We start from the raw sequence: 24,936 nt of genomic DNA, 5'->3' as shown, positions 1-24,936 counted from the left end.
TGAAGGGGAGAGAGAGAGTGAGTGAGTGAGGGGGGGAAGGAGAGAGAGAGGGAGTGAGGGAGGGGGGGAAGGAGAGAGAGAGAGGGAGTGAGGGAGGGGGAAGGAGAGAGAGAGAGAGAGAGTGAGTGAGGGGGGTGAAGGGGACAGAGAGAGAGTGAGTGAGGGGGGTGAAGGGGAGAGAGAGAGTGAGTGAGTGAGGGGGGGAAGGAGAGAGAGGGAGTGAGGGAGGGGGGGAAGGAGAGAGAGAGGGAGTGAGGGAGGGGGAAGGAGAGAGAGAGAGAGAGTGAGTGAGTGAGGGAGGGGGAAGGAGAGAGAGTGAGTTAGGGAGGGGGAAGGAGAGAGATAGTGAGTGAGTGAGGGAGGGGGAAAGAGAGAGAGTGAGTTAGGGAGGGGGAAGGAGAGAGATAGTGAGTGAGTGAGGGAGGGGGAAGGCGAGAGAGAGGGAGTGAGGGGGGGGAAGGAGAGAGAGGGAGGGGGAAGGAGAGAGGGAGCGAGCGAGCGAGGGAGGGGGAAGGAGAGAGAGTGAGTGAGGGAGGGGGAAGGAGAGAGAGAGAGTGAGGGAGGGGGAAGGAGAGAGAGAGGGAGGGAGGGAGAAGGAGAGAGAGAGAGTGTGAGTGAGGGAGGGGGAAGGAGAGAGAGTGAGGGAGGGGGAAGGAGAGCGAGCGAGGGAGAGAGGGGGTGGAAGGAGAGAGAGAGGGAGAGAGGGGGTGGAAGGAGAGAGAGAGTGAGCGAGGGAGGGGGAAGGAGAGAGAGAGAGTGAGGGGAGGGAAGGCGAGAGAGAGTGAGTGAGGGAGGGGGAAGGAGAGAGAGAGTGAGGAAAAAGGGAGAGAGTTGGGGGGGAGAAAGTGGGCAAGTGGCAGAGGGCGGTGGGAGGGAGAGACTGGGAGGGGCGAAAGGGAGAGGTGGAAGGGGGCAAGAGGGAGACAGATGAGGAGGGGGGTAACAGAGAGAGGGAGAGATGAGAAAGAGGAGGAAGGAGAAAGAGAAGGGGAGGACGGTGAAAGGGGAGAATGGGAAGGGAGAGAGTGAAGGGGCAAAAGGGAGGGGGAACGATGAGGGAGAGTGGGCGGAGGGGTGTCAAGGAGAGGAGTGAGAGTGAGCAAGATGGAAAGAGAGGGAGTAACAGAGGCAGGGAATAGGCTGTGGGTTGAAGGCTGGAAGCCACATCTCATCGTTCTCTGTGTAACTCTGGGCTACAACGCAGAGTGGACTCCCTCTGCCGTCGGCATCTGGGTGGCGGGGAGGGGTGGGGGGGGGGGGGGGAGGTAACGTAACCTTCTCCCCTCATTAGTGCCGTTTTATTCCCCCCCCCCCCCCCCAACAACTCACAGGCCCAGCGAATCTCTACTTTGACCCCAAGTCTGCCCACGTCAGCCTGCGCTTCAACAGAGACTACACCCTCGTGGAGTGGTCCCGCTCGGCGACCCCTGACCTGGAAGCGGCGCCGGGCGACCCGGGGCGCTTTGACCTCTTCCCGGCTGTGCTGGCCAGCGCCCGCTTCTCCTCGGGCCGCCGCTACTGGGAGGTGGACGTCACCGATTCCGTCTCCTGGCACCTGGGGGTCACCTGCGTGCACAGCCCGCGCCAGGGCTGCGTCAAGCTGACCCCGGCGCACGGCTACTGGAGCATCTGCCGGCTGCTGGACTACTGGGAGAACGGAGAGCAGCGGCGCCCCCTGTCGGTGGACACCGAGCTCGCCAAGGTGGGCGTCTACCTGGACTTTGAGGCGGGTCAGCTGTCCTTCTACGATGCCAACTGCATGGCGCTCCTGTGCAGCTTCGATGTCACCTTCCGCAGCCCCGTGGTGCCCTTCTTCAGCCCCTGCATGGGTGTGGACAGTACCCTCCGACTTTGCCACTACTGACAGAGCTTTATCCCCCCCCCCCCCACCCACCCCCACACCTCCCCTTGCCCGCCCTCCAAGAACGTTCTCCCCCCCCACGCTACATGAGTCAATAAGTAAAAGTGATAAGGTTTTCTATGTATTGGTATCCGTGGAGAGATTGTTGGTGCCTGCCCCTTTAAGGGGGGTGGGGGTGGGGGTGGGGGTGGAGGGGGGGTGGTTGGAGATAACACACTCCTGCTGCTCCTGCCCCCCTGGGGATGCGATGGCTGCTTCTCTCGTGGGCAATGCCTGCAGCCAATTTTTTTCACCACCGCCTCCCTTTTCCCCAAAGGGCACGGTGGTGATGAGGTGGGCGTCCCACCCCTGACCACACCGCGCACATGTTTACCCAGGGAAACTGTTTTCCCGATGTTGGCTCCTGCATGTGCCCTCACATTGTTCGTGTGTGTGTGTGAGTGTGTCTGAGAGTGGGTGAGTGTGTGAGAGCGTGTGTGTGTGTGTGTCTGAGAGCGTGTGTGTGTGTGTCTGAGAGCGTGTGTGTGTGTGTCTGAGAGCGTGTGTGTGTGTGTCTGAGAGCGTGTGTGTGTGTGTCTGAGAGCGTGTGTGTGTGTCTGAGAGAGCGTGTGTGTGTGTGTGTCTGAGAGCGTGTGTGTGTGTGTCTGAGAGAGCGTGTGTGTGTGTGTGTCTGAGAGAGCGTGTGTGTGTGTGTCTGAGAGAGCGTGTGTGTGTGTGTCTGAGAGCGTGTGTGTGTGTGTCTGAGAGCGTGTGTGTGTGTGTCTGAGAGCGCGTGTGTGTGTGTGTGTCTGAGAGTGGGTGAGTGTGTGTCTGAGAGCGTGTGTGTGTGTGTGTCTGAGAGCGCGTATGTGTCTGAGAGCGCGTGTGTGTCTGAGAGCGCGTATGTGTCTGAGAGCGCGTGTGTGTGTGTGTCTGAGAGTGTGTGTCTGAGAGTGTGTGTCTGAGAGTGTGTGTCTGAGAGCGCGTGTGTGTGTCTGAGAGCGCGCGTGTGTGTGTCTGAGAGTGGGTGAGTGTGTGAGAGCGCGCGCATGTGTGTGTGTGTGTGTGTCTGAGAGCGTGTGTGTGTGTCTGAGACGCGTGTGTGTCTGAGAGCGCGTGTGTGTGTGTGTCTGAGAGCGCGTGTGTGTGTGTCTGAGAGTGGGTGAGTGTGTGTCTGAGAGCGCGTATGTGTCTGAGAGCGCGTGTGTGTGTGTCTGAGAGCGCGTGTGTGTGTGTCTGAGAGCGTGTGTGTGTGTCTGAGAGCGCGCGCGTGTGTGTGTGTGTGTGTGTCTGAGAGCGTGTGTGTGTGTCTGAGAGCGTGTGCGTGTGTGTGTGTCTGAGAGCGTGTGTGTGTGTGTCTGAGATCGCGTGTCTGTGTGTGTGTGTCTGAGAGTGGGTGAATGTTAGTCTGAGAGCGTGTGTGTGTGTCTGAGAGCGCGTATGTGTCTGAGAGCGTGTGTGTGTGTGTGTCTGAGAGCGCGTGTCTGAGAGCGCGTGTGTGTGTGTCTGAGAGCGCGTGTGTGTGTGTCTGAGAGCGCGTGTGTGTGTGTCTGAGAGCGCGTGTGTGTGTGTCTGAGAGCGCGCGTGTGTGTGTCTGAGAGTGGGTGAGTGTGTGAGAGCGCGCGCGCGTGTGTGTGTGTCTGAGAGCGTGTGTGTGTGTCTGAGAGCGCGTGTGTGTGTGTCTGAGAGCGCGCGTGTGTGTGTGTGTCTGAGAGCGCGTGTGTGTGTGTCTGAGAGCGCGTGTGTGTGTGTCTGAGAGCGCGTGTGTGTGTGTCTGAGAGCGCGCGTGTGTGTGTCTGAGAGCGTGTGTGTGTCTGAGTGCGTGTGTGTGTCTGAGAGCGTGTGTGTCTGAGAGCACGCGTGTGTGTGTCTGAGAGCGCGCGTGTGTGTGTGTGTCTGAGAGCGCGTGTGTGTTTGTGTGTGTGTGAGCGCGCGTGTGTGTCTGAGAGCGCGCGTGTGTGTGTGTCTGAGAGCGTGTGTGTGTGTCTGAGAGTGGCGTGTGTGTGTCTGAGAGCGCGTGTGTGTGTGTCTGAGAGCGCGCGTGTGTGTGTCTGAGAGCGCGCGTGTGTGTGTCTGAGAGCGCGCGTGTGTGTGTCTGAGAGCGTGTGTGTGTGTGTCTGAGAGAGCGTGTGTGTGTGTGTGTGTCTGAGAGAGCGTGTGTGTGTGTGTCTGAGAGAGCGTGTGTGTGTGTGTCTGAGAGAGCGTGTGTGTGTGTCTGAGAGAGCGTGTGTGTGTCTGAGAGAGCGTGTGTGTGTGTCTGAGAGTGCGCGTGTGTGTGTGTGTCTGAGAGTGCGCGTGTGTGTGTGTGTCTGAGAGTGCGCGTGTGTGTGTGTCTGAGAGTGCGCGTGTGTGTGTGTCTGAGAGTGCGCGTGTGTGTGTGTCTGAGAGTGCGCGTGTGTGTGTGTGTCTGAGAGCGGGTGAGTGTGTGTCTGAGAGCGGGTGAGTGTGTGTCTGAGAGCGTGTGTGTGTGTGTCTGAGAGCGTGTGTGTGTGTGTGTCTGAGAGAGCGTGTGTGTGTGTGTCTGAGAGAGCGTGTGTGTGTGTCTGAGAGAGCGTGTGTGTGTGTGTCTGAGAGCGTGTGTGTGTGTGTCTGAGAGCGCGTGTGTGTGTGTGTGTTTGAGAGTGGGTGAGTGTGTGTCTGAGAGCGTGTGTGTGTGTGTGTCTGAGAGCGTGTGTGTGTCTGAGAGCGCGTGTGTGTGTGTGTCTGAGAGTGTGTGTCTGAGAGCGCGTGTCTGAGAGCGCGTGTGTGTGTGTCTGAGAGCGCGTGTGTGTGTCTGAGAGCGCGCGTGTGTGTGTCTGAGAGTGGGTGAGTGTGTGTGTCTGAGAGCGGGTGAGTGTGTGTCTGAGAGCGTGTGTGTGTGTCTGAGAGCGCGTATGTGTCTGAGAGCGCGTGTGTGTGTGTCTGAGAGCGCGCGCGTGTGTGTGTGTGTGTGTGTCTGAGAGCGTGTGTGTGTGTGTGTCTGAGAGCGTGTGTGTGTGTGTCTGAGAGCGCGTGTGTGTGTGTCTGAGAGCGCGCGTGTGTGTGTCTGAGAGCGCGCGTGTGTGTGTCTGAGAGCACGCGTGTGTCTGAGAGCGCGCGTGTGTGTGTCTGAGAGCGCGCGTGTGTGTGTCTGAGAGCGTGTGTGTGTGTGTCTGAGAGCGCGCGTGTGTGTGTGTGTCTGAGAGCGCGCGTGTGTGTGTGTGTCTGAGAGCGCGCGTGTGTGTGTGTGTCTGAGAGCGCGCGTGTGTGTGTGTGTCTGAGAGCGCGCGCGTGTGTGTCTGAGAGCGCGCGCGTGTGTGTCTGAGAGCGCGCGCGTGTGTGTCTGAGAGCACGCGCGTGTGTGTGTCTGAGAGCGCGTGTGTGTGTCTGAGAGCGCGCGTGTGTGTGTCTGAGAGCGCGCGTGTGTGTATGTGTGTCTGAGAGTGCACGTGTGTGTGTGTGTGTCTGAGAGCGTGTGTGTGTGTGTCTGAGAGCGTGTGTGTGTGTGTCTGAGAGCGTGTGTGTGTGTGTCTGAGAGCGTGTGTGTGTGTGTGTGTCTGAGAGCGTGTGTGTGTGTGTCTGAGAGAGCGTGTGTGTGTGTGTCTGAGAGAGCGTGTGTGTGTGTGTGTCTGAGAGAGCGTGTGTGTGTGTGTGTCTGAGAGCGCGTGTGTGTGTGTCTGAGAGCGCGTGTGTGTGTGTGTCTGAGAGCGCGCGTGTGTGTGTGTGTCTGAGAGCGCGCGTGTGTGTGTGTGTCTGAGAGCGCGCGTGTGTGTGTGTCTGAGAGCGCGCGTGTGTGTGTCTGAGAGTGCGCGTGTGTGTGTGTCTGAGAGTGCGTGTTTGTGTCTGAGAGCGCGTGTGTGTGTGTCTGAGAGTGCGTGTGTGTGTCTGAGAGCGCGCGTGTGTGTGTCTGAGAGCGCGTGTGTGTGTGTCTGAGAGCGCGCGTGTGTGTGTGTGTCTGAGAGCGCGTGTGTGTGTGTCTGAGAGCGTGTGTGTGTGTGTGTCTGAGAGCGTGTGTGTGTGTGTCTGAGAGCGTGTGTGTGTGTGTCTGAGAGAGCGTGTGTGTGTGTGTCTGAGAGAGCGTGTGTGTGTGTGTGTGTCTGAGCGTGTGTGTGTGTGTGTGTCTGAGAGCGCGTGTGTGTGTGTCTGAGAGCGCGTGTGTGTGTGTCTGAGAGCGCGTGTGTGTGTGTCTGAGAGCGCGCGTGTGTGTGTGTGTCTGAGAGCGCGCGTGTGTGTGTGTCTGAGAGTGCGCGCGCGTGTGTGTGTGTCTGAGAGTGCGTGTTTGTGTCTGAGAGCGCGTGTGTGTGTGTCTGAGAGTGCGTGTGTGTGTCTGAGAGCGCGCGTGTGTGTGTCTGAGAGCGCGCGTGTGTGTGTGTGTCTGAGAGCGCGCGTGTGTGTGTGTCTGAGAGTGCGTGTTTGTGTCTGAGAGCGCGTGTGTGTGTGTCTGAGAGCGTGTGTGTTTGTGTGTGTGTGCGTGTGTCTGAGAGCGCGCTTGTGTGTGTGAGAGCGCGCGTGTGTGTGTCTGAGAGTGGGTGAGTGTGTGAGAGCGCGCGCGTGTGTGTGTGTGTGTGTGTGTGTGTGTCTGAGAGCGCGCGCGTGTGTGTGTGTGTGTCTGAGAGAGCGCGCGCGTGTGTGTGTCTGAGAGCGCGCGCGTGTGTGTGTCTGAGAGCGCGCGCGTGTGTGTCTGAGAGCGCGCGCGTGTGTGTGTCTGAGAGCGCGCGCGCGCGTGTGTGTGTCTGAGAGCGCGCGCGCGCGTGTGTGTGTCTGAGAGCGCGCGCGTGTGTGTGTCTGAGAGCACGCGTGTGTGTGTCTGAGAGTGCGCGTGTGTGTGTGTGTGTCTGAGAGCGCGTGTGTGTATGTGTCTGAGAGCGTGTGTGTGTGTGTCTGAGAGCGTGTGTGTGTGTGTCTGAGAGCGCGTGTGTGTGTGTCTGAGAGCGCGCGCGTGTGTGTCTGAGAGCGCGCGCGTGTGTGTGTCTGAGAGCGCGCGCGCGCGTGTGTGTGTCTGAGAGCGCGCGCGTGTGTGTGTCTGAGAGCACGCGTGTGTGTGTCTGAGAGTGCGCGTGTGTGTGTGTGTGTCTGAGAGCGCGTGTGTGTATGTGTCTGAGAGCGTGTGTGTGTGTGTCTGAGAGCGTGTGTGTGTGTGTCTGAGAGCGTGTGTGTGTGTGTCTGAGAGCGTGTGTGTGTATGTCTGAGAGCGTGTATGTGTATGTCTGAGAGCGTGTGTGTGTGTGTCTGAGAGCGTGTGTGTGTCTGAGAGAGCGTGTGTGTGTGTGTGTGTCTGAGAGCGCGTGTGTGTGTGTGTCTGAGAGTGCACGTGTGTGTGTGTCTGAGAGTGCGCGTGTGTGTGTGTGTCTGAGAGTGCGCGTGTGTGTGTGTGTCTGAGAGTGCGCGTGTGTGTGTGTCTGAGAGTGCGCGTGTGTGTGTGTCTGAGAGCGTGTGTGTGTGTGTCTGAGAGCGTGTGTGTATGTGTCTGAGAGCGTGTGTGTGTGTGTCTGAGAGCGTGTGTGTGTATGTCTGAGAGCGTGAATGTGTATGTCTGAGAGCGTGTGTGTGTGTGTCTGAGAGCGTGTGTGTCTGAGAGAGCGTGTGTGTGTGTCTGAGAGCGCGTGTGTGTGTGTGTCTGAGAGTGCACGTGTGTGTGTCTGAGAGTGCGTGTGTGTGTGTGTGTCTGAGAGTGCGCGTGTGTGTGTCTGAGAGCGCGTGTGTGTGTGTCTGAGAGCGCGTGTGTGTGTGTGTGTCTGAGAGCGCGTGTGTGTGTGTCTGAGAGCGCGCGTGTGTGTGTGTCTGAGAGTGCGCGTGTGTGTGTGTCTGAGAGTGCGTGTTAGTGTCTGAGAGCGCGTGTGTGTCTGAGAGCGTGTGTGTTTGTGTGTGTGTGCGTGTGTCTGAGAGCGCGCTTGTGTGTGTGAGAGCGCGCGTGTGTGTGTCTGAGAGTGGGTGAGTGTGTGAGAGCGCGCGCGTGTGTGTGTGTGTGTGTGTCTGAGAGCGCGCGCGTGTGTGTGTCTGAGAGCGCGCGCGTGTGTGTGTGTCTGAGAGCGCGCGCGTGTGTGTGTCTGAGAGCGCGCGCGCGTGTGTGTCTGAGAGCGCGCGCGTGTGTGTCTGAGAGCGCGCGCGCGTGTGTGTCTGAGAGCGCGCGCGCGTGTGTCTGAGAGCGCGCGTGCGTGTGTGTGTCTGAGAGCGCGCGCGTGTGTGTGTCTGAGAGCGCGCGCGTGTGTGTGTCTGAGAGCGCGCGCGCGTGTGTGTGTCTGAGAGCGCGCGCATGTGTGTCTCTGAGAGCACGCGTGTGTGTGTCTGAGAGTGCGCGTGTGTGTATGTGTCTGAGAGCGTGTGTGTGTCTGAGAGCGTGTGTGTGTCTGAGAGCGTGTATGTGTATGTCTGAGAGCGTGTGTGTGTGTGTGTCTGAGAGAGCGTGTGTGTGTGTGTGTCTGAGAGCGCGTGTGTGTGTGTGTCTGAGAGCGCGTGTGTGTGTGTGTCTGAGAGTGCGCGTGTGTGTGTGTGTGTCTGAGAGTGCGCGTGTGTGTGTGTGTCTGAGAGTGCGCGTGTGTGTGTGTGTCTGAGAGTGCGCGTGTGTGTGTGTGTCTGAGTGCGCGTGTGTGTGTGTCTGAGAGTGCGCGTGTGTGTGTGTCTGAGAGTGCGCGTGTGTGTGTCTGAGAGTGCGTGTTTGTGTCTGAGAGCGCGTGTGTGTGTGTCTGAGAGCGTGTGTGTTTGTGTGTGTGTGCGTGTGTCTGAGAGCGCGCTTGTGTGTCTGAGAGTGCGCGTGTTTCTGTCTGAGAGCGCGTGTGTGTGTCTGAGAGCGTGTGTGTTTGTGTGTGTGTGCGTGTGTGTGAGAGCGCGTGTGTGTGTGTCTGAGAGCGCGCGTGTGTGTGTGTGTCTGAGAGCGCGTGTGTGTGTGTCTGAGAGCGCGTGTGTGTGTGTCTGAGAGCGCGCGTGTGTGTGTGTGTCTGAGAGCGCGTGTGTGTGTGTGTCTGAGAGCGCGTGTGTGTGTGTTTGAGAGTGGGTGAGTGTGTGAGAGCGCGCGCGTGTGTGTGTGTGTCTGAGAGCGTGTGTGTGTGTCTGAGAGCGCGCGTGTGTGTGTGTCTGAGAGCGCGCGTGTGTGTGTCTGAGAGCGCGCGTGTGTGTGTTTGAGAGTGGGTGAGTGTGTGAGAGCGCGCGTGTGTGTGTGTGTGTGTCTGAGAGCGCGTGTGTGTGTGTCTGAGAGCGCGTGTGTGTGTGTCTGAGAGCGCGCGTGTGTGTGTCTGAGAGTGGGTGAGTGTGTGAGAGCGTGCGCGTGTGTGTGTGTGTCTGAGAGCGCGCGCGTGTGTGTGTGTGTGTCAGAGCGCGCGTGTGTGTGTGTGTGTGTCTGAGAGCGTGTGTGTGTGTCTGAGAGCGTGTGTGTGTCTGAGAGCGCGCGTGGGTGTGTGTGTCTGAGAGCGCGCGTGTGTGTGTGTCTGAGAGCGCGCGTGTGTGTGTGTCTGAGAGCGCGCGTGTGTGTGTGTCTGAGAGCGCGCGTGTGTGTGTGTCTGAGAGCGCGCGCGTGTGTGTCTGAGAGCGCGCGCGTGTGTGTGTCTGAGAGCATGTGAGCGTGTCTGAGAGCGCGCGTGTGTGTGTCTGAGAGTGCGTGTGTGTGTGTGTGTGTGTCTGAGAGCGCGCGTGTGTGTGTGTGTGTCTGAGAGCGCGCGTGTGTGTGTGTGTGTGTCTGAGAGCGTGTGTGTGTGTGTGCGTGTGTGTGAGAGCGCGCGTGTGTGTGTCTGAGAGTGGGTGAGTGTGTGAGAGCGCGCGCGTGTGTGTGTGTCTGAGAGCGTGTGTGTGTGTCTGAGAGCGTGTGTGTGTGTCTGAGAGCGCGCGTGTGTGTGTGTCTGAGAGCGCGCGTGTGTGTGTGTCTGAGAGCGCGCGCGTGTGTGTCTGAGAGCGCGCGCGTGTGTGTGTCTGAGAGCATGTGAGCGTGTCTGAGAGCGCGCGTGTGTGTGTCTGAGAGTGTGTGTGTGTGTCTGAGAGCGCGCGTGTGTGTGTGTGTCTGAGAGCGCGCGTGTGTGTGTGTGTGTGTGTGAGAGAGCGTGTGTGTGTGTGTGAGAGAGCGTGTGTGTGTGTGTGAGAGAGCGTGTGTGTGTGTGTGTGTCTGAGAGCGCGTGTGTGTGTCTGAGAGCGCGTGTGTGTGTCTGAGAGCGCGTGTGTGTGTGTCTGAGAGCGCGTGTGTGTGTGTCTGAGAGTGCGCGTGTGTGTGTGTCTGAGAGCGCGCGTGTGTGTGTGTGTCTGAGAGCGCGTGTGTGTGTGTGTGTCTGAGAGCGCGCGTGTGTGTGTGTCTGAGAGCGCGCGTGTGTGTGTGTCTGAGAGCGTGTGTGTTTGTGTGTGTGTGCGTGTGTGTGAGAGCGCGCGTGTGTGTGTCTGAGAGTGGGTGAGTGTGTGAGAGCGCGCGCGTGTGTGTGTGTCTGAGAGCGTGTGTGTGTGTCTGAGAGCGTGTGTGTGTGTGTGTGTCTGAGAGCGCGCGTGTGTGTGTCTGAGAGCGCGCGTGTGTGTGTCTGAGAGCGTGTGTGTGTGTCTGAGAGCACGCGCGCGTGTGTGTGTCTGAGAGCGCGTGTGTATGAGAGTGTGTGCGTGTCTGAGAGCGTGTGTGTGTGTGTGTCTGAGAGCGTGTGTGTGTGTCTGAGAGCGCGTGTGTGTGTGTGTGTGTGTGTCTGAGAGCGCGCGTGTGTGTGTGTGTGTCTGAGAGCGTGTGTGTGTGTCTGAGAGCGTGTGTGTGTGTGTGAGAGCGCGTGTGTGTGTGTGTCTGAGAGCGCGTGTCTGTGTGTGTGTGTCTGAGAGTGGGTGAGTGTGTGTCTGAGAGCGTGTGTGTGTGTGTGTCTGAGAGCGCGTATGTGTCTGAAAGCGCGTGTGTGTGTGTGTCTGAGAGCGCGTGTGTGTGTGTCTGAGAGCGCGTGTGTGTGTGTCTGAGAGCGCGCGCGTGTGTGTCTGAGAGTGGGTGAGTGTGTGAGAGCGCGCGCGTGTGTGTGTGTCTGAGAGCGCGTGTGTGTGTGTCTGAGAGCGCGCGTGTGTGTGTCTGAGAGTGGGTGAGTGTGTGAGAGCGCGCGCGTGTATGTGTGTGTGTCTGAGAACGTGTGTGTGTGTCTGAGAGCACGCGCGTGTGTGTGTCAGAGCGCGTGTGTGTGTGTGTGTGTGTCTGAGAGCGCGCGCATGTGTGTCTGAGAGCGTGTGTGTGTATCTGAGAGCGCGTGTGTGTGTGTCTGAGAGCGTGTGTGTGTGTGTTACTGAGAGCACGCGTGTGTGTTTCTGAGAGCGCGCGTGTGTGTGTTTCTGAGAGCACGCGTGTGTGTGTCTGAGAGCACGCGTGTGTGTGTCTGAGAGCGCGCGTGTGTGTGTCTGAGAGCGTGTGTGTGTGCGTGTGTCTGAGAGCGCGCTTGTTTGTGTGTGAGCGTGCGTGTGTGTCTGAGAGCGCGTGTGTGTGTGTCTGAGAGCACACGCGTGTGTGTGTGCGTGTGTGTGTGTGTGTCTGAGAGCGCGCGTGTGTGTGTGTCTGAGAGCGCGCGTGTGTGTGTGTCTGAGAGCGCGCGTGTGTGTGTGTCTGAGAGCGCGCGTGTGTGTGTGTCTGAGAGCGCGTGTGTGTGTGTGTCTGAGAGCCCGCGCGTGTGTGTGTGTCTGAGAGCGTGCGCGTGTGTGTGTGTCTGAGAGCGCGCGTGTGTGTGTGTGTCTGAGAGCGCGTGTGTGTGTCTGAGAGCGTGCGTGTGTGTGTCTGAGAGCGTGCGTGTGTGTGTCTGAGAGCGTGTGTGTTTGTGTGTGTGTGCGTGTGTCTGAGAGCGCGCTTGTGTGTGTGAGAGCGCGTATGTGTGTGTCTGAGAGCGTGTGTGTGTGTCTGAGAGCGCGCGCGTGTGTGTGTGTCTGAGAGCGCGTGTGTGTGTGTGTCTGAGAGCGCGTGTGTGTGTATGAGTGTGTGTGTGTGTGTGTGTCTGAGAGCGCGTGTGTGTGTGTATGAGTGTGTGTGTGTGTGTCTGAGAGCGCGTGTGTGTGTGTGTGTCTGAGAGCGTGTGTGTGTGTGTGTCTGAGAGCGCGCGTGTGTGTGTGTGTATGAATGCGTGTGTGTGTGTGTGTCTGAGAGCGCGCGTGTGTGTGTGTGTGTGTCTGAGAGCGCGCGTGTGTGTGTCTGAGAGCACGCGTGTGTGTGTGTCTGAGAGCACGCGTGTGTGTGTGTCTGAGAGCGCGCGTGTGTGTGTCTGAGAGCGCGCGTGTGTGTGTCTGAGAGCGCGCGTGTGTGTGTGTCTGAGAGCGCGCGTGTGTGTGTGTGTCTGAGAGCGCGCGTGTGTGTGTGTGTGTCTGAGAGCGTGTGTGTGTGTGTGTCTGAGAGCGTGTGTGTGTGTGTCTGAGAGTGTGTGTGTGTCTGAGAGCGTGCGTGTGTGTGTCTGAGAGCGTGTGTGTTTGTGTGTGTGTGCGTGTGTCTGAGAGCGCGCTTGTGTGTGTGCGAGCGCGTGTGTGTGTGTCTGAGAGCGTGTGTGTGTGTCTGAGAGCGCGCGCGCGCGTGTGTGTGTCTGAGAGCGCGTGTGTGTGTGTGTGTCTGAGAGCGCGCATGTGTGTGTGCCTGAGAGCGCGTGTGTGTGTGTGTCTGAGAGCGCGTGTGTGTGTGTGTCTGAGAGCGCGCGTGTGTGTGTCTGAGAGCGCGCGTGTGTTTGTGTCTGAGAGCGTGTGTGTGTCTGAGAGCGTGTGTGTGTGTCTGAGAGCGTGTGTGTGTATGTGTCTGTGTGTGCATCTGTGAATGTGTCTTTGAATGAGTGTGTATCTGCATGTGTGTGTCTGTGAGTGTTTATGTCTGTGTGTGTATCTGAGTGTGTCTGTGAATGAGTGTGTGAGACTGTGTGTGTATCTGTGAGTGTGTCTGTGAATGAAAGTCTCTGCATGTGTGTGTCTGTGCATGACAGTGTGCCAGTGTGGGTCTGTGAATGTGTCTGTGTATGTCTTTGAATGAGGGTACGTGTGTCTGTGCATCAGAGTGTGTTTCTGTGAGTGTGTGTGTGTCTGTGTCTGTGAATGAGTGTGTCTGTGAGTGTGTGTGAGTGAGAAAGTGTGTGTGTTTATGTCTGTGTGTGAGTGACAGTATGTCTTGTGAGTGTCAATGCGTGTGTGTGTCAGTGTGTGAATGTCTATGTGCGTATGTGAGTGCGTGTGTGTGTCTGTGTGTCAGTGACAATATGTCTTGAGTGTCTGTGTGTGTGTCAGTGTGTCAGTGACAGTGTATCTGTGTGTGTGAGTGACAGTATGTCTTGTGTGTGTGTGTGTGTGTGTGTCTGAGAGTGGGTGAGTGTGTGTCTGAGAGCGTGTGTGTGTGTGTGTCTGAGAGCGCGTATGTGTCTGAAAGCGCGTGTGTGTGTGTGTCTGAGAGCGCGTGTGTGTGTGTCTGAGAGCGCGTGTGTGTGTGTCTGAGAGCGCGCGCGTGTGTGTCTGAGAGTGGGTGAGTGTGTGAGAGCGCGCGCGTGTGTGTGTGTCTGAGAGCGCGTGTGTGTGTGTCTGAGAGCGCGCGTGTGTGTGTCTGAGAGTGGGTGAGTGTGTGAGAGCGCGCGCGTGTATGTGTGTGTGTGTCTGAGAACGTGTGTGTGTGTCTGAGAGCACGCGCGTGTGTGTGTGTCAGAGCGCGCGTGTGTGTGTGTGTGTGTCTGAGAGCGCGCGCATGTGTGTCTGAGAGCGTGTGTGTGTATCTGAGAGCGCGTGTGTGTGTGTCTGAGAGCGTGTGTGTGTGTGTGTTACTGAGAGCACGCGTGTGTGTTTCTGAGAGCGCGCGTGTGTGTGTTTCTGAGAGCACGCGTGTGTGTGTCTGAGAGCACGCGTGTGTGTGTCTGAGAGCGCGCGTGTGTGTGTGCGTGTGTCTGAGAGCGCGCTTGTTTGTGTGTGAGCGTGCGTGTGTGTCTGAGAGCACACGCGTGTGTGTGTCTGAGAGCACACGCGTGTGTGTGTGTGTGTGTGTGTCTGAGAGCGCGCGTGTGTGTGTGTCTGAGAGCGCGCGTGTGTGTGTGTCTGAGAGCGCGCGTGTGTGTGTGTCTGAGAGCGCGCGTGTGTGTGTGTCTGAGAGCGCGCGTGTGTGTGTGTCTGAGAGCACGCGTGTGTGTGTGTCTGAGAGCGCGCGTGTGTGTGTGTCTGAGAGCACGCGCGTGTGTGTGTCTGAGAGCGCGCGCGCGTGTGTGTGTGTCTGAGAGCGCGCGTGTGTGTGTGTGTCTGAGAGCGCGTGTGTGTGTCTGAGAGCGCGTGTGTGTGTCTGAGAGCGTGCGTGTGTGTGTCTGAGAGCGTGCGTGTGTGTGTCTGAGAGCGTGTGTGTTTGTGTGTGTGTGCGTGTGTCTGAGAGCGCGCTTGTGTGTGTGAGAGCGCGTATGTGTGTGTCTTGAGAGCGTGTGTGTGTGTCTGAGAGCGCGCGCATGTGTGTGTGTCTGAGAGCGCGTGTGTGTGTGTGTCTGAGAGCGCGTGTGTGTGTGTATGAGTGTGTGTGTGTGTGTGTCTGAGAGCGCGTGTGTGTGTATGAGTGTGTGTGTGTGTGTGTGTGTCTGAGAGCGCGTGTGTGTGTGTATGAGTGTGTGTGTGTGTGTCTGAGAGCGCGTGTGTGTGTGTGTCTGAGAGCGTGTGTGTGTGTGTGTCTGAGAGCGCGCGTGTGTGTGTGTGTATGAATGCGCGCGTGTGTGTGTGTGTGTGTCTGAGAGCGCGCGTGTGTGTGTGTCTGAGAGCGCGCGTGTGTGTGTGTGTCTGAGAGCGCGCGTGTGTGTGTCTGAGAGCACGCGTGTGTGTGTGTCTGAGAGCGCGCGTGTGTGTGTGTCTGAGAGCGCGCGTGTGTGTGTGTCTGAGAGCGCGCGTGTGTGTGTGTCTGAGAGCGCGCGTGTGTGTGTGTGTCTGAGAGCGCGCGTGTGTGTGTGTGTGTCTGAGAGCGCGTGTGTGTGTGTCTGAGAGTGTGTGTGTGTCTGAGAGCGTGCGTGTGTGTGTCTGAGAGCGTGTGTGTTTGTGTGTGTGTGCGTGTGTCTGAGAGCGCGCTTGTGTGTGTGCGAGCGCGTGTGTGTGTGTCTGAGAGCGCGCGCGCGCGTGTGTGTGTCTGAGAGCGCGTGTGTGTGTGTGTGTCTGAGAGCGCGCATGTGTGTGTGCCTGAGAGCGCGTGTGTGTGTGTGTCTGAGAGCGCGTGTGTGTGTGTCTGAGAGCGCGCGTGTGTGTGTCTGAGAGCGCGCGTGTGTTTGTGTCTGAGAGCGTGTGTGTGTGTCTGAGAGTGTGTGTGTGTATGTGTCTGTGTGTGCATCTGTGAATGTGTCTTTGAATGAGTGTGTATCTGCATGTGTGTGTCTGTGAGTGTTTATGTCTGTGTGTGTATCTGAGTGTGTCTGTGAATGAGTGTGTGAGACTGTGTGTGTATCTGTGAGTGTGTCTGTGAATGAAAGTCTCTGCATGTGTGTGTCTGTGCATGACAGTGTGCCAGTGTGGGTCTGTGAATGTGTCTGTGTATGTCTTTGAATGAGGGTACGTGTGTCTGTGCATCAGAGTGTGTTTCTGTGAGTGTGTGTGTGTCTGTGTCTGTGAATGAGTGTGTCTGTGAGTGTGTGTGAGTGAGAAAGTGTGTGTGTTTATGTCTGTGTGTGAGTGACAGTATGTCTTGTGAGTGTCAATGCGTGTGTGTGTCAGTGTGTGAATGTCTATGTGCGTATGTGAGTGCGTGTGTGTGTCTGTGTGTCAGTGACAATATGTCTTGAGTGTCTGTGTGTGTGTCAGTGTGTCAGTGACAGTGTATCTGTGTGTGTGAGTGACAGTATGTCTTGTGTGTGTGTGTGTGTGTGTGTGTGTGTGAGTGACAGTGTGTCTTGTGTGTGTGTCAGGGGTGGTAAGCCTGTCATCATTGGTCAGTGCATTGATCATACAGCACGGACACACAGACCCTTCGGCCCAACCAGCCTGTGCTGACCATAATCCCCAAACTGTACTAGTCCCATCTGCCTACCCCTGGCCCATATCCCTCCAAACATTTCCTAGTCACGTATTTATCCAAATATCTTTTCAATGTTGTAATGGTACCTGCATCTATCACTTCCTCTAGCCGTGCATTCCACACACCAACCGCTGTGTGGAGAAAAGTTACATTTCATGTTCTTTTTAAATCTCTCTCCACTTACCTTAAAAATGTGCCCCTTAGTTTCGTACCCAGGGAAAAGACCCTTTTGCTATTCACCTTATCTGGGTCCCCCTCAGGAGAAAACAACGATGAGAAAGTGAGGACGGCAGATGCTGGGGATCAGAGCTTAAAAATGTGTTGCTGGAAAAGCGCAGCAGGTCAGGCAGCATCAAAGGAGCAGGAGAATCAACGTTTTGGGGATAAGCCCTTCTTCAGGATTCTTCAGGATGGCCATGCTAAATTGTCCCATAGTGCCCAGGGATGTGCAGGTTAGGGTGGATTGACCATGCTAAATTGTCCCATAGTGTCCAGGGATGTGCAGGTTAGGGTGGATTGGCCATGCTAAATTGTCCAGTAGTGCCCAAGGATATGCAGGTTAGGGTGGATTGGCCATGGGAAATTGTCCCGTAGTGCTCAGGGATGTGCAGGTTCGGGTGGATTGGCCATGCTAAGTTGTCCCGTAGTGCCCAGGGATGTACAGGTTAGGGTGGATTGGCCATGGGAAATTGTCCCGTAGTGCCCAGGGATGTGCAGGTTAGGGTGGGTTGGCCATGGGAAATTGTCCCATAGTGTCCAGGGATGTACAGGTTAAGGTGGATTGGCCATGCTAAATTGTCCCATAGTGTCCAGGGATGTGAAGGTTAGGGTGGATTGGCCATGCTAAATTGTCCTGTAGTGTCCAGGGATGTGAAGGTTAGGGTGGATTGGCCATGCTAAATTGTCCTGTAGTGCCCAGGGATGTGCAGGTTAGGGTGGGTTGGCCATGGGAAATTGTCCCATAGTGCCCAGGGATGTACAGGTTAAGGTGGATTGGCCATGCTAAATTGTCCCATAGTGTCCAGGGATGTGAAGGTTAGGGTGGATTGGCCATGCTAAATTGTCCTGTAGTGTCCAGGGATGTGAAGGTTAGGGTGGATTGGCCATGCTAAATTGTCCCGTAGTGCCCAGGGATGTGCAGGTTAGGGTGGATTGGCCATGCTAAATTGTCCCATAGTGCCCAGGGATGTGCAGGTTAGGGTGGATTGGCCGTGCTAAATTGTCCCATAGTGCCCAGGGATGTGCAGGTTAGGGTGGATTGGCCATGCTAAATTGTCCCATAGTGCCCAGGGATGTGCAGGTTAGGGTGGATTGGCCATTCTAAATTGTCCCATAGAGCCCAGGGATGTGCAGGTTAGGGTGGATTGGCCATGCTAAATTGTCCCGTAGTGCCCAGGGATGTGCAGGTTAGGGTGGATTGGCCATGCTAAATTGTCCCATAGTGCCCCAGGGATGTGCAGGTTAGGGTGGATTGGCCATGCTAAATTGTCCCATAGTGCCCAGGGATGTGCAGGTTAGGGTGGATTGGCCATGCTAAATTGTCCCATAGTGCCCAGGGATGTGCAGGTTAGGGTGGATTGGCCATGCTAAATTGTCCCATAGTGCCCCAGGGATGTGCAGGTTAGGGTGGATTGGCCGTGCTAAATTGTCCCATAGTGCCCAGGGATGTGCAGGTTAGGGTGGATTGGCCATGCTAAATTGTCCCTTAGTGCCCAGGGATGTGCAGGTTAGGGTGGATTGGCCATGCTAAATTGTCCCATAGTGCCCAGGGATGTGCAGGTTAGGGTGGATTGGCCATGCTAAATTGTCCCTTAGTGCCCAGGGATGTGCAGGTTAGGGTGGATTGGCCGTGCTAAATTGTCCCATAGTGCCCAGGGATGTGTAGCCGAGGTGCATTAGTAGAGTAATAGGGCAGAGGAATGGGTCTGGATGGGATATTCTTGAGAGGGGTCAGTGTGGACCTGTAGGGCCGAATGGCCTGTTTCCACCCTGTAGGGGCTCTGTGAGCTGCTGCCTGACGTGCTGAACTTTTCCAGCTGCTTCTGCCTTCATTTCTGATCAACAGCGTCCACAGTTTGTTCGAGTCCAGGAGTTGGAAGGTCAGGTCGCGGCTGTACAGGACATTGGTGAGGCCACTTTTGGAATATTGTGTTCAGTTCAAGTGCCCCCCCTCTCTCTCCCACTGTGGGATGGATGTTGTGAAAGGGTGCAGAAAAGATTTACAAGGATGTTGGAGGGTTTGAGCTATTAGGGAGAGGCTGAACAGGCTGGGGCTGTTTTCCCTGGAGCGTCGGAGGCTGAGGCTGACCTTATAGAGGTTTACAAAATTATGAGGGGCATGGATAGGATTAATAGGCAAAGTCTTTTCCCTGGGGTCGGGGGAATCCAGGACTAGAGGGGCATAGGTTGAGGGTGAGAGAGGGGAATGATATAAAAGAGACCTAAGGGGCAACCTTTTCACCCAGAGGGTGGTACGTGTATGGAATGAGCTGCCAGAGGAAGCGGTGGAGGCTGGTACAATGGCAACATTTAAGAGGCATTTGGATGGGGACGTGAATAGGAAGGGTTTGGAGGGATTTGGGGCCAAGCGTTGGCAAATGCGACTGGATTAGGTTGGGAGATTAGGTTGGGACATCTGGTTGGCATGGACGGGTTGGACCCAAGGGTCTGTTTCCGTGCTGTACATCTCTCTATAAGTAGTCAGCCATCACAGTAACCATCCCGCCACCCGCAGACTGCTTCAGAACATTATTCGAGTGAGCCACTGGAGCACCCTGGCACTGCCCAAATTCATAAATGAACGCCATGTCTTTAAAAGCAATCGGGGACCCCAAAAAGCTCCGCCCACTAGGACTTAGGCAATGGGAAGACGCAACACACCCAGAGGCGCTGGTCACTCTGCTGTACCTGAAGGACATCATAATCAAAAATGGCCAGCAGACTACTCCGAATCCCCCTCGGTGTCACAAGTCGGCACACGCTGGGACAGCTACTGGAGAATGTAAAGGATCCGATACCCACAACCAACAGAACCACTGTTATACCCACAAAATCTGAGCTGTGCGGTTCCGAGAAGGTGCCCTTCACTGGGCTTCTGCAGTGACCCAACCCACCATCAGAATCCTCATCAATCACCTTCCCTCCAACTCTTTTAAACAGAGCGAAAATGTTCCTTTACTCTTACACTGGGAATACAGCTCCCTTTACACTATCACCCCATCAAACACTCCCAGGATAGGGACAGCACGGGGTTAGATACAGAGTAAAGCTCCCTCTACACTATCACCCCATCAAACACTCCCAGGACAGGGACAACACGGGGTTAGATACAGAGTAAAGCTCCCTTTACACTATCACTCCATCAAACACTCCCAGGACAGGGACAGCATGGGGTTAGATACAGAGTAAAGCTCCCTCTACACTGACCCCTCCATCCCAGGGACAGGGACAGCACGGGGTTAGATACAGAGTAGCTCCCTCTACACTGTCCCACCTACCAAACACTCCCAGGACAGGGACAGCACGGGGTTAGATACAGAGTAAAGCTCCCTCTACATTATCCCCCCATCAAACACTCCCAGGACTGGGACAGCATGGGGTTAGATACAGAGTAAAGCTGCCTCTACACTGTCCCCCCCCATCAAACACTCCCAAGACAGGGACAGCATGGGGTTAGATACAGAGTAAAGCTCCCTCTACATTATCCCCCCATCAAACACTCCCAGGACAGGGACAGCACGGGGTTAGATACAGAGTAAAGCTTCCTCTACACTGACCCCTCCATCCCAGGGACAGGGACAGCACAGGGTTAGATATAGAGTAAAGCTCCCTCTACACTGTCCCCTCCATCCCAGGGACAGGGACAGCACGGGGTTAGGTACAGAAACCCTCCATACACTGTGCCCTCAGCAAACACTCCCAAGACAGGGGCAGCACTGCGTTAGCTACAGAGTAAAGCTTCCTCTACAATGTGCCCCCCATCAAACACTCCCAGGACAGGGACAGCATGGGGTTAGATACAGAGTAAAGCTGCCTCTACACTGTCCCCCCCATCAAACACTCCCAGGACAGGGACAGCATGGGGTTAGATACAGAGTAAAGCTCTCTCTACACTGTCCCCCATCAAACACCCCCAGGACAGGGACAACAACAGGTTTAAATACAGAGTAAAGCTTCCTCTACACTGTCCCCCCATCAAACACTCCCCAGGGATAGGGACAGCACGGGGTTAGATACAGAGTAAAGCTGCCTCTACACTGTCCCCTCCATCCCAGGGACAGCATGGGGTTAGATACAGAGTAAAGCTCCCTCTACACTGTCCCCTCCATCCCAGGACAGGGACAACACAGGGTTAGACAAGAGTAAAGCTCCCTCTACCCTGTGCCTCCCCCTTCAAACACTTCCTGGACAGGGCAAAACCTTCCCTCCATGCTGAGATGAGAGGGTGTGGAGGTTTGTCCGTGACTACACAGTGTTCAGCACCAGATGCTTCCTACTCCGACCCCGAAGGAATCCATGTTCAAATGTAGCAAGACCAGGTTAAGGTCCAGAGGTGGCCTGAGCAGTGGCAAGTAATGAGCAGTGCCAGGCAATCACCATCTCCAACATGGGCAAGTCCCAACATCACCCCCTTGATGTTCAATGGTGTTACCATCACTGAATCCCCCCACTATCAACATCCTGGGGGTTACCATTGAGAGAGAATCTAACCATCGCCCCCTTGATGTTCAATGGTGTTACCATCACTGAATCCCCCCCCCCCCAATATCAACATCCTGGGGGTTACCATTGAGAGAGAATCTAACCATCACCCCCTTGATGTTCAATGGTGTTACCATCACTGAATCCCCCCACTATCAACATCCTGGGGGTTACCATTGAGAGAGAATCTAACCATCACCCCCTTGATGTTCAATGGTGTTACCATCACTGAATCCCCTCCACTATCAACATCCTGGGGGTTCCCATTGAGAGAGAATCTAACCATCACCCCCTTGATGTTCAATGGTGTTACCATCACTGAATCCCCCCACTATCAACATCCTGGGGGTTCCCATTGAGAGAGAATCTAACCATTGCCTCCTTGATGTTCAATGGTGTTACCATCACTGAATCCCCCCACTATCAACATCCTGGGGGTTACCATTGAGAGAGAATCTAACCATCACCCCCTTGATGTTCAATGGTGTTACCATCACTGAATCCCCTCCACTATCAACATCCTGGGGGTTCCCATTGAGAGAGAATCTAACCATCACCCCCTTGATGTTCAATGGTGTTACCATCACTGAATCCCCCCCACTATCAACATCCTGGGGGTTCCCATTGACCAGAAACTGAACTGGACCCAGCCATAAACACACAGGGGCTACAAGAGCAGGGTCAGAGGCTGGGAATCCTGCAGCAAGTAACTCCCCTCCTGACACCCTCCCCAAAGCCTGTCTCACCATCGACAAGGCATGAGTCAGGAGGGTGAGGGAATACTCCCCACTCGCCCCTGGACGAGGGGGACAGCTCCGACAACACTCGAGAAGCTCGACACCGTCCAGGGACAAAGCAGCCCCCTACCCCCCCTTCCTGCCCAGTGTCGATTGGCACCGCACTCAGCTGATTGGCAGCTCCTTGGGGGGGGCATCGTCCTCCCGAACGGCCTCTTCCTCTGCCGCGTCTGGCATAGCGTGTGTCAGGCTGTTTAAAGTGTGTGAAAGACTGCGGTTTGGTGGTTGAGTGTCTGAATAAGGAGATCGCAATCTGTCAGAGCGTTCACAAGTGTTGTGGAAACGAGAAGGTCACAGATTCAGGCGAAAGTGATATTCAGAGGCAGGCCCTACATTCCAGTAAGGACAGTCACGGCTAAGCAGATTTTGTTAGCCAAAAAAAAACACCGATAGACAGACAAACACACACATACACACACGGTCTCGGTGAAAGATTACAGTAAGCACTTATTGAGGAGGTGGTTGTTCACTATTGGTAACAACAGGGACTTTCGATGCGAGTCTGGGAAACTGTGCAGCTCACTGCTGTCAGTAACTGAATACCAGCGCTGACACATATACTTCAAGCTTTTCCCACAGTTTCCCCTCAGTAACAGAACCCTCTGATGACGCTGAAGCGATGGGCTCACGGGTGGAGGGGCAACGGGAGGGTCAGTGCTGAGGGAGCGGGCACTGTCAGAGGGTCAGCGGTGAGGGAGTGGGCACTGTTGGAGGGTCAGTGCTGAGGGAGCAGGTGCTGTGGGAGGGGTAGTGCTGAGGGAGTGGGCACTGTCGGAGGGTCAGTGCTGAGGGAGTGGGCGCTGTTGGAGGGTCAGTGCCCAATATGACCATCCAATGATCCCACTTTGTTGTAGTGTGAGGGATAATTATCAGCCAAAAGACTTGCTTGCTCTTGAAATGTTTCCCCCACCTCAGTGCTGACCCTCTGACAGTGCCTGTTCCCTCAGCACCTACCCTCCAACAGCGCCCGCTCCCTCAGCACAGACCCTCTGACAGAGCCCACTCCCTCAGCACTGACCCTCTGACAGTGCCCACTCCCTCAGCACTGACCCTCTGACAGTGCCCACTCCCTCAGTACTGACCCTCCAACAGTGCCCACTCCCTCAGCACTGACCCTCCAACAGCGCCCGCTCCCTCAGCACTGACCCTCCAACAGCGCCCGCTCCCTCAGCACTGACCCTCCGACAGTGCCCACTCCCTCAGCGCTGACCCTCTGACAGCGCCCACTCCCTCAGCATTGACCCTCTGACAGCGCCCACTCCCTCAGCATTGACCCTCCGACAGCGCCCGCTCCCTCAGCGCTGACCCTCCAACAGTGCCTGCTTCCTTACTATGCTGGGATTGTCAGCTTTAACTGGGGTTCTCTGGGGGGGGGGGTGAGCCAGTGACCTACGAATCTGGACAAGAGATTTACCCAACAAACAGCTTGTGTGGGTATAGATTTTATATTTCTATGAACAATTTGGAAACACCAAGGTTCCTGAGGACAGGGCAATGAACTGAGCGCAGCCACTTGTTCTGGTTGTCAGAGAAAGCAGTTTTCTTGCTATGTGTGTGTGTGTGTGTGTGTCTCACACCTGCCTACACATACGGTTCCACCATTCTCAACTCAAACTCATTTTCAAATCACTCCATGGTCTCTTTCCCCTTCCCTATCTCTGTCACCCCCTCCCTATCTCTGTCCCTTCCTCCAGCCCCTACACCCCCTCCCTATCTCTGTCACACCCTCTAACCCCTTCACCTCCTCTCTATCTCTGTCACCCCCTCCAGCCCCTACACCTGTCTGAATGTGTATAGACTGTTTGTTGAGTAATAGGGTGAGAGGGGGAGTGTCAGGGTGTCTGGGACAGAGTGTTTTCTGTGTGTTTACTGATATAGTCGGTCCAATCTCAGATGGCAACGCAACAGACTACAGACGGGAGGTGGAAGACCTGGAAAAATGGTGCACTGAGAACAACCTCGCTCTCAATACAGCAAAACCAAGAAACCCATTATTGACTTTCAGCGGGATGTTACTCATGCCCCCTCTACACATTAACAGCACAGAGGTGGAACGAGTGGAGAGTGTCAAGCTCCTGGGAGTGGTCATCCACAACAAGCTTTCTTGGACTCTCCATGTGGACACACTGGTTACAAAGGCCCAACAACGTCTCTTCTTCCCTCAGGCAGCTGAGGAAATTTGGCATGACGGCGAATACTCTCGCCAACCTTTATAGGTCCACCATCGAGAGCGTTCTGTCTGGATGTCTCACTACCTGGTATGGTAACTGTACCATTCAAGATCGGAGATGGTTACAGAGTGTGGTGAGCTCGGCTCAGACAATCACAAAGGCCAACCACCCATCTATAGAATCCATCTCCCAGGCCCCACTGTCAGGGAAAGGCCGTCGACATTCTCAACGATCCATCCCACCCTGGCAATGTTTCTCTACAACCTCTACCATCGGGGAGAAGGTACAGAAGTCTGAACACATGCACCAGCCGGTTTCGGAACAGCCTCTACCCTCCTGTTGTTAGAATATTGAATGGACTCACAAACTCTTAACATTCGCCTGTCCCTGTGATTTTGTTTTTGCCGCTGTTTACCTATTATTTACTTATCCATGCGACTTAACTCTGAGATCTGCCTGTGTTGCTCGCAAGACAAAGCTTTTCACTGTGTCTCGGTCCACGTGACAATGAATTCAATTCACTTAATTTCAATTCAACGGCCAGCCTGGAAACGGTCCCCTCTTCCTTATTGCCTCACGAGGTGAATATCTCACGTGTGGCTGTCTCAGAGTCGATCCCTCAGAGACTGGAGTTCCCTGTGGGCCCACCCGTCACTCCCCGGGAATGATTGGGGCCTGGGTTTCAACCGCCATCCTTGGAGACTGTTCCAGATGGGATTCGAACCTCTCCCTTCAGAGCGCGGGTCCCTCTGGGTCAGTAGCCAGTGACGTGGCCGCTGTCAAACGAAGGCCGTGCGTTTGTGTACCGCCTGTCACACTGCACGGTGTCCCGAAATGTGAGTCAGCCCAGGTGATACATGCAATGCAGTCTCTGCTGTAAAGATGGAATGATTCGAGCCAACAGTCCACTGGTGTAGGGTGATCATGGCCATCTGACAGAGGCCAGGCGAGCGAGAATCATTGACCCTGGCCTTTTCTCCCTCTGGGAGTCTCCAGTACAAGCTTTAGGATCTTTTAACTCCACGTGAGCGCAGACCTCAGTTTCATCTTAGCTGAGAGGCAGTACTCACTCTCCCCAACAGCACCCACTCCCTCAGCACTGACCCTCCGACAGCGCCCACTCCCTCGGCACTGACCCTCTGGCAGCGCCCACTCCCTCAGCACTGACCCTCTGACAATTCCTGCTCCCTCAGCACTGACCCTCCCACAGCACCCGCTCCCTCAGCGCTGACCCTCTGACAATTCCCGCTCCCTCAGCACTGACCCTCCGACAGCGCCCTCTCCCTCAGCACTGACCCTCCCACAGCACCCACTCCCTCAGCGCTGACCCTCCGACAGCGCCCACTCCCTCAGCACTGACCCTCTGACAGCGCCCCCAGCACTGACCCTCTGACAATTCCCGCTCCCCCAGCGCTGACCCTCCGACAGTGCCTGCCTCTCTCTCTGTCACGTCCCAACCAGCATTGACCTGGATCGTGGGCTCAGGGATTTGGCACTGATGGCCAGGAGTTCCAAACCTACGGGCAGGTCTTGGTACCCAGCCACTGCCAATGGATCCTGGGGAAACCA

General features: G+C 56.1%; 1 protein-coding gene across 3 annotated transcripts in view; it reads left to right on the top strand.

The window, feature by feature from the left end:
* LOC140453833 (zinc-binding protein A33-like) overlaps positions 1-23,274 on the top strand; it is a 61,478-nt gene extending 38,204 nt beyond the window's left edge. For 2 of the 3 annotated variants that reach the window (XM_072548716.1, XM_072548718.1), the window contains one exon: positions 1,332-1,875. In XM_072548716.1, coding sequence (XP_072404817.1) covers positions 1,332-1,864 — 533 coding nt within the window. In that variant the 3' untranslated portion in view covers positions 1,865-1,875. Of the gene's footprint in view, positions 1-1,331; positions 1,876-23,089 lie in introns of those variants that run through there. The other variant, XM_072548717.1, reaches the window with a different exon arrangement.
* Positions 23,275-24,936: the final 1,662 nt, after the last annotated feature.

This window comes from Chiloscyllium punctatum, chromosome 28 (genome assembly GCF_047496795.1).
Source record: "Chiloscyllium punctatum isolate Juve2018m chromosome 28, sChiPun1.3, whole genome shotgun sequence".
Lineage (NCBI taxonomy): Eukaryota > Metazoa > Chordata > Chondrichthyes > Orectolobiformes > Hemiscylliidae > Chiloscyllium > Chiloscyllium punctatum.
This window is presented reverse-complemented; position numbering and strand designations above follow the sequence as displayed.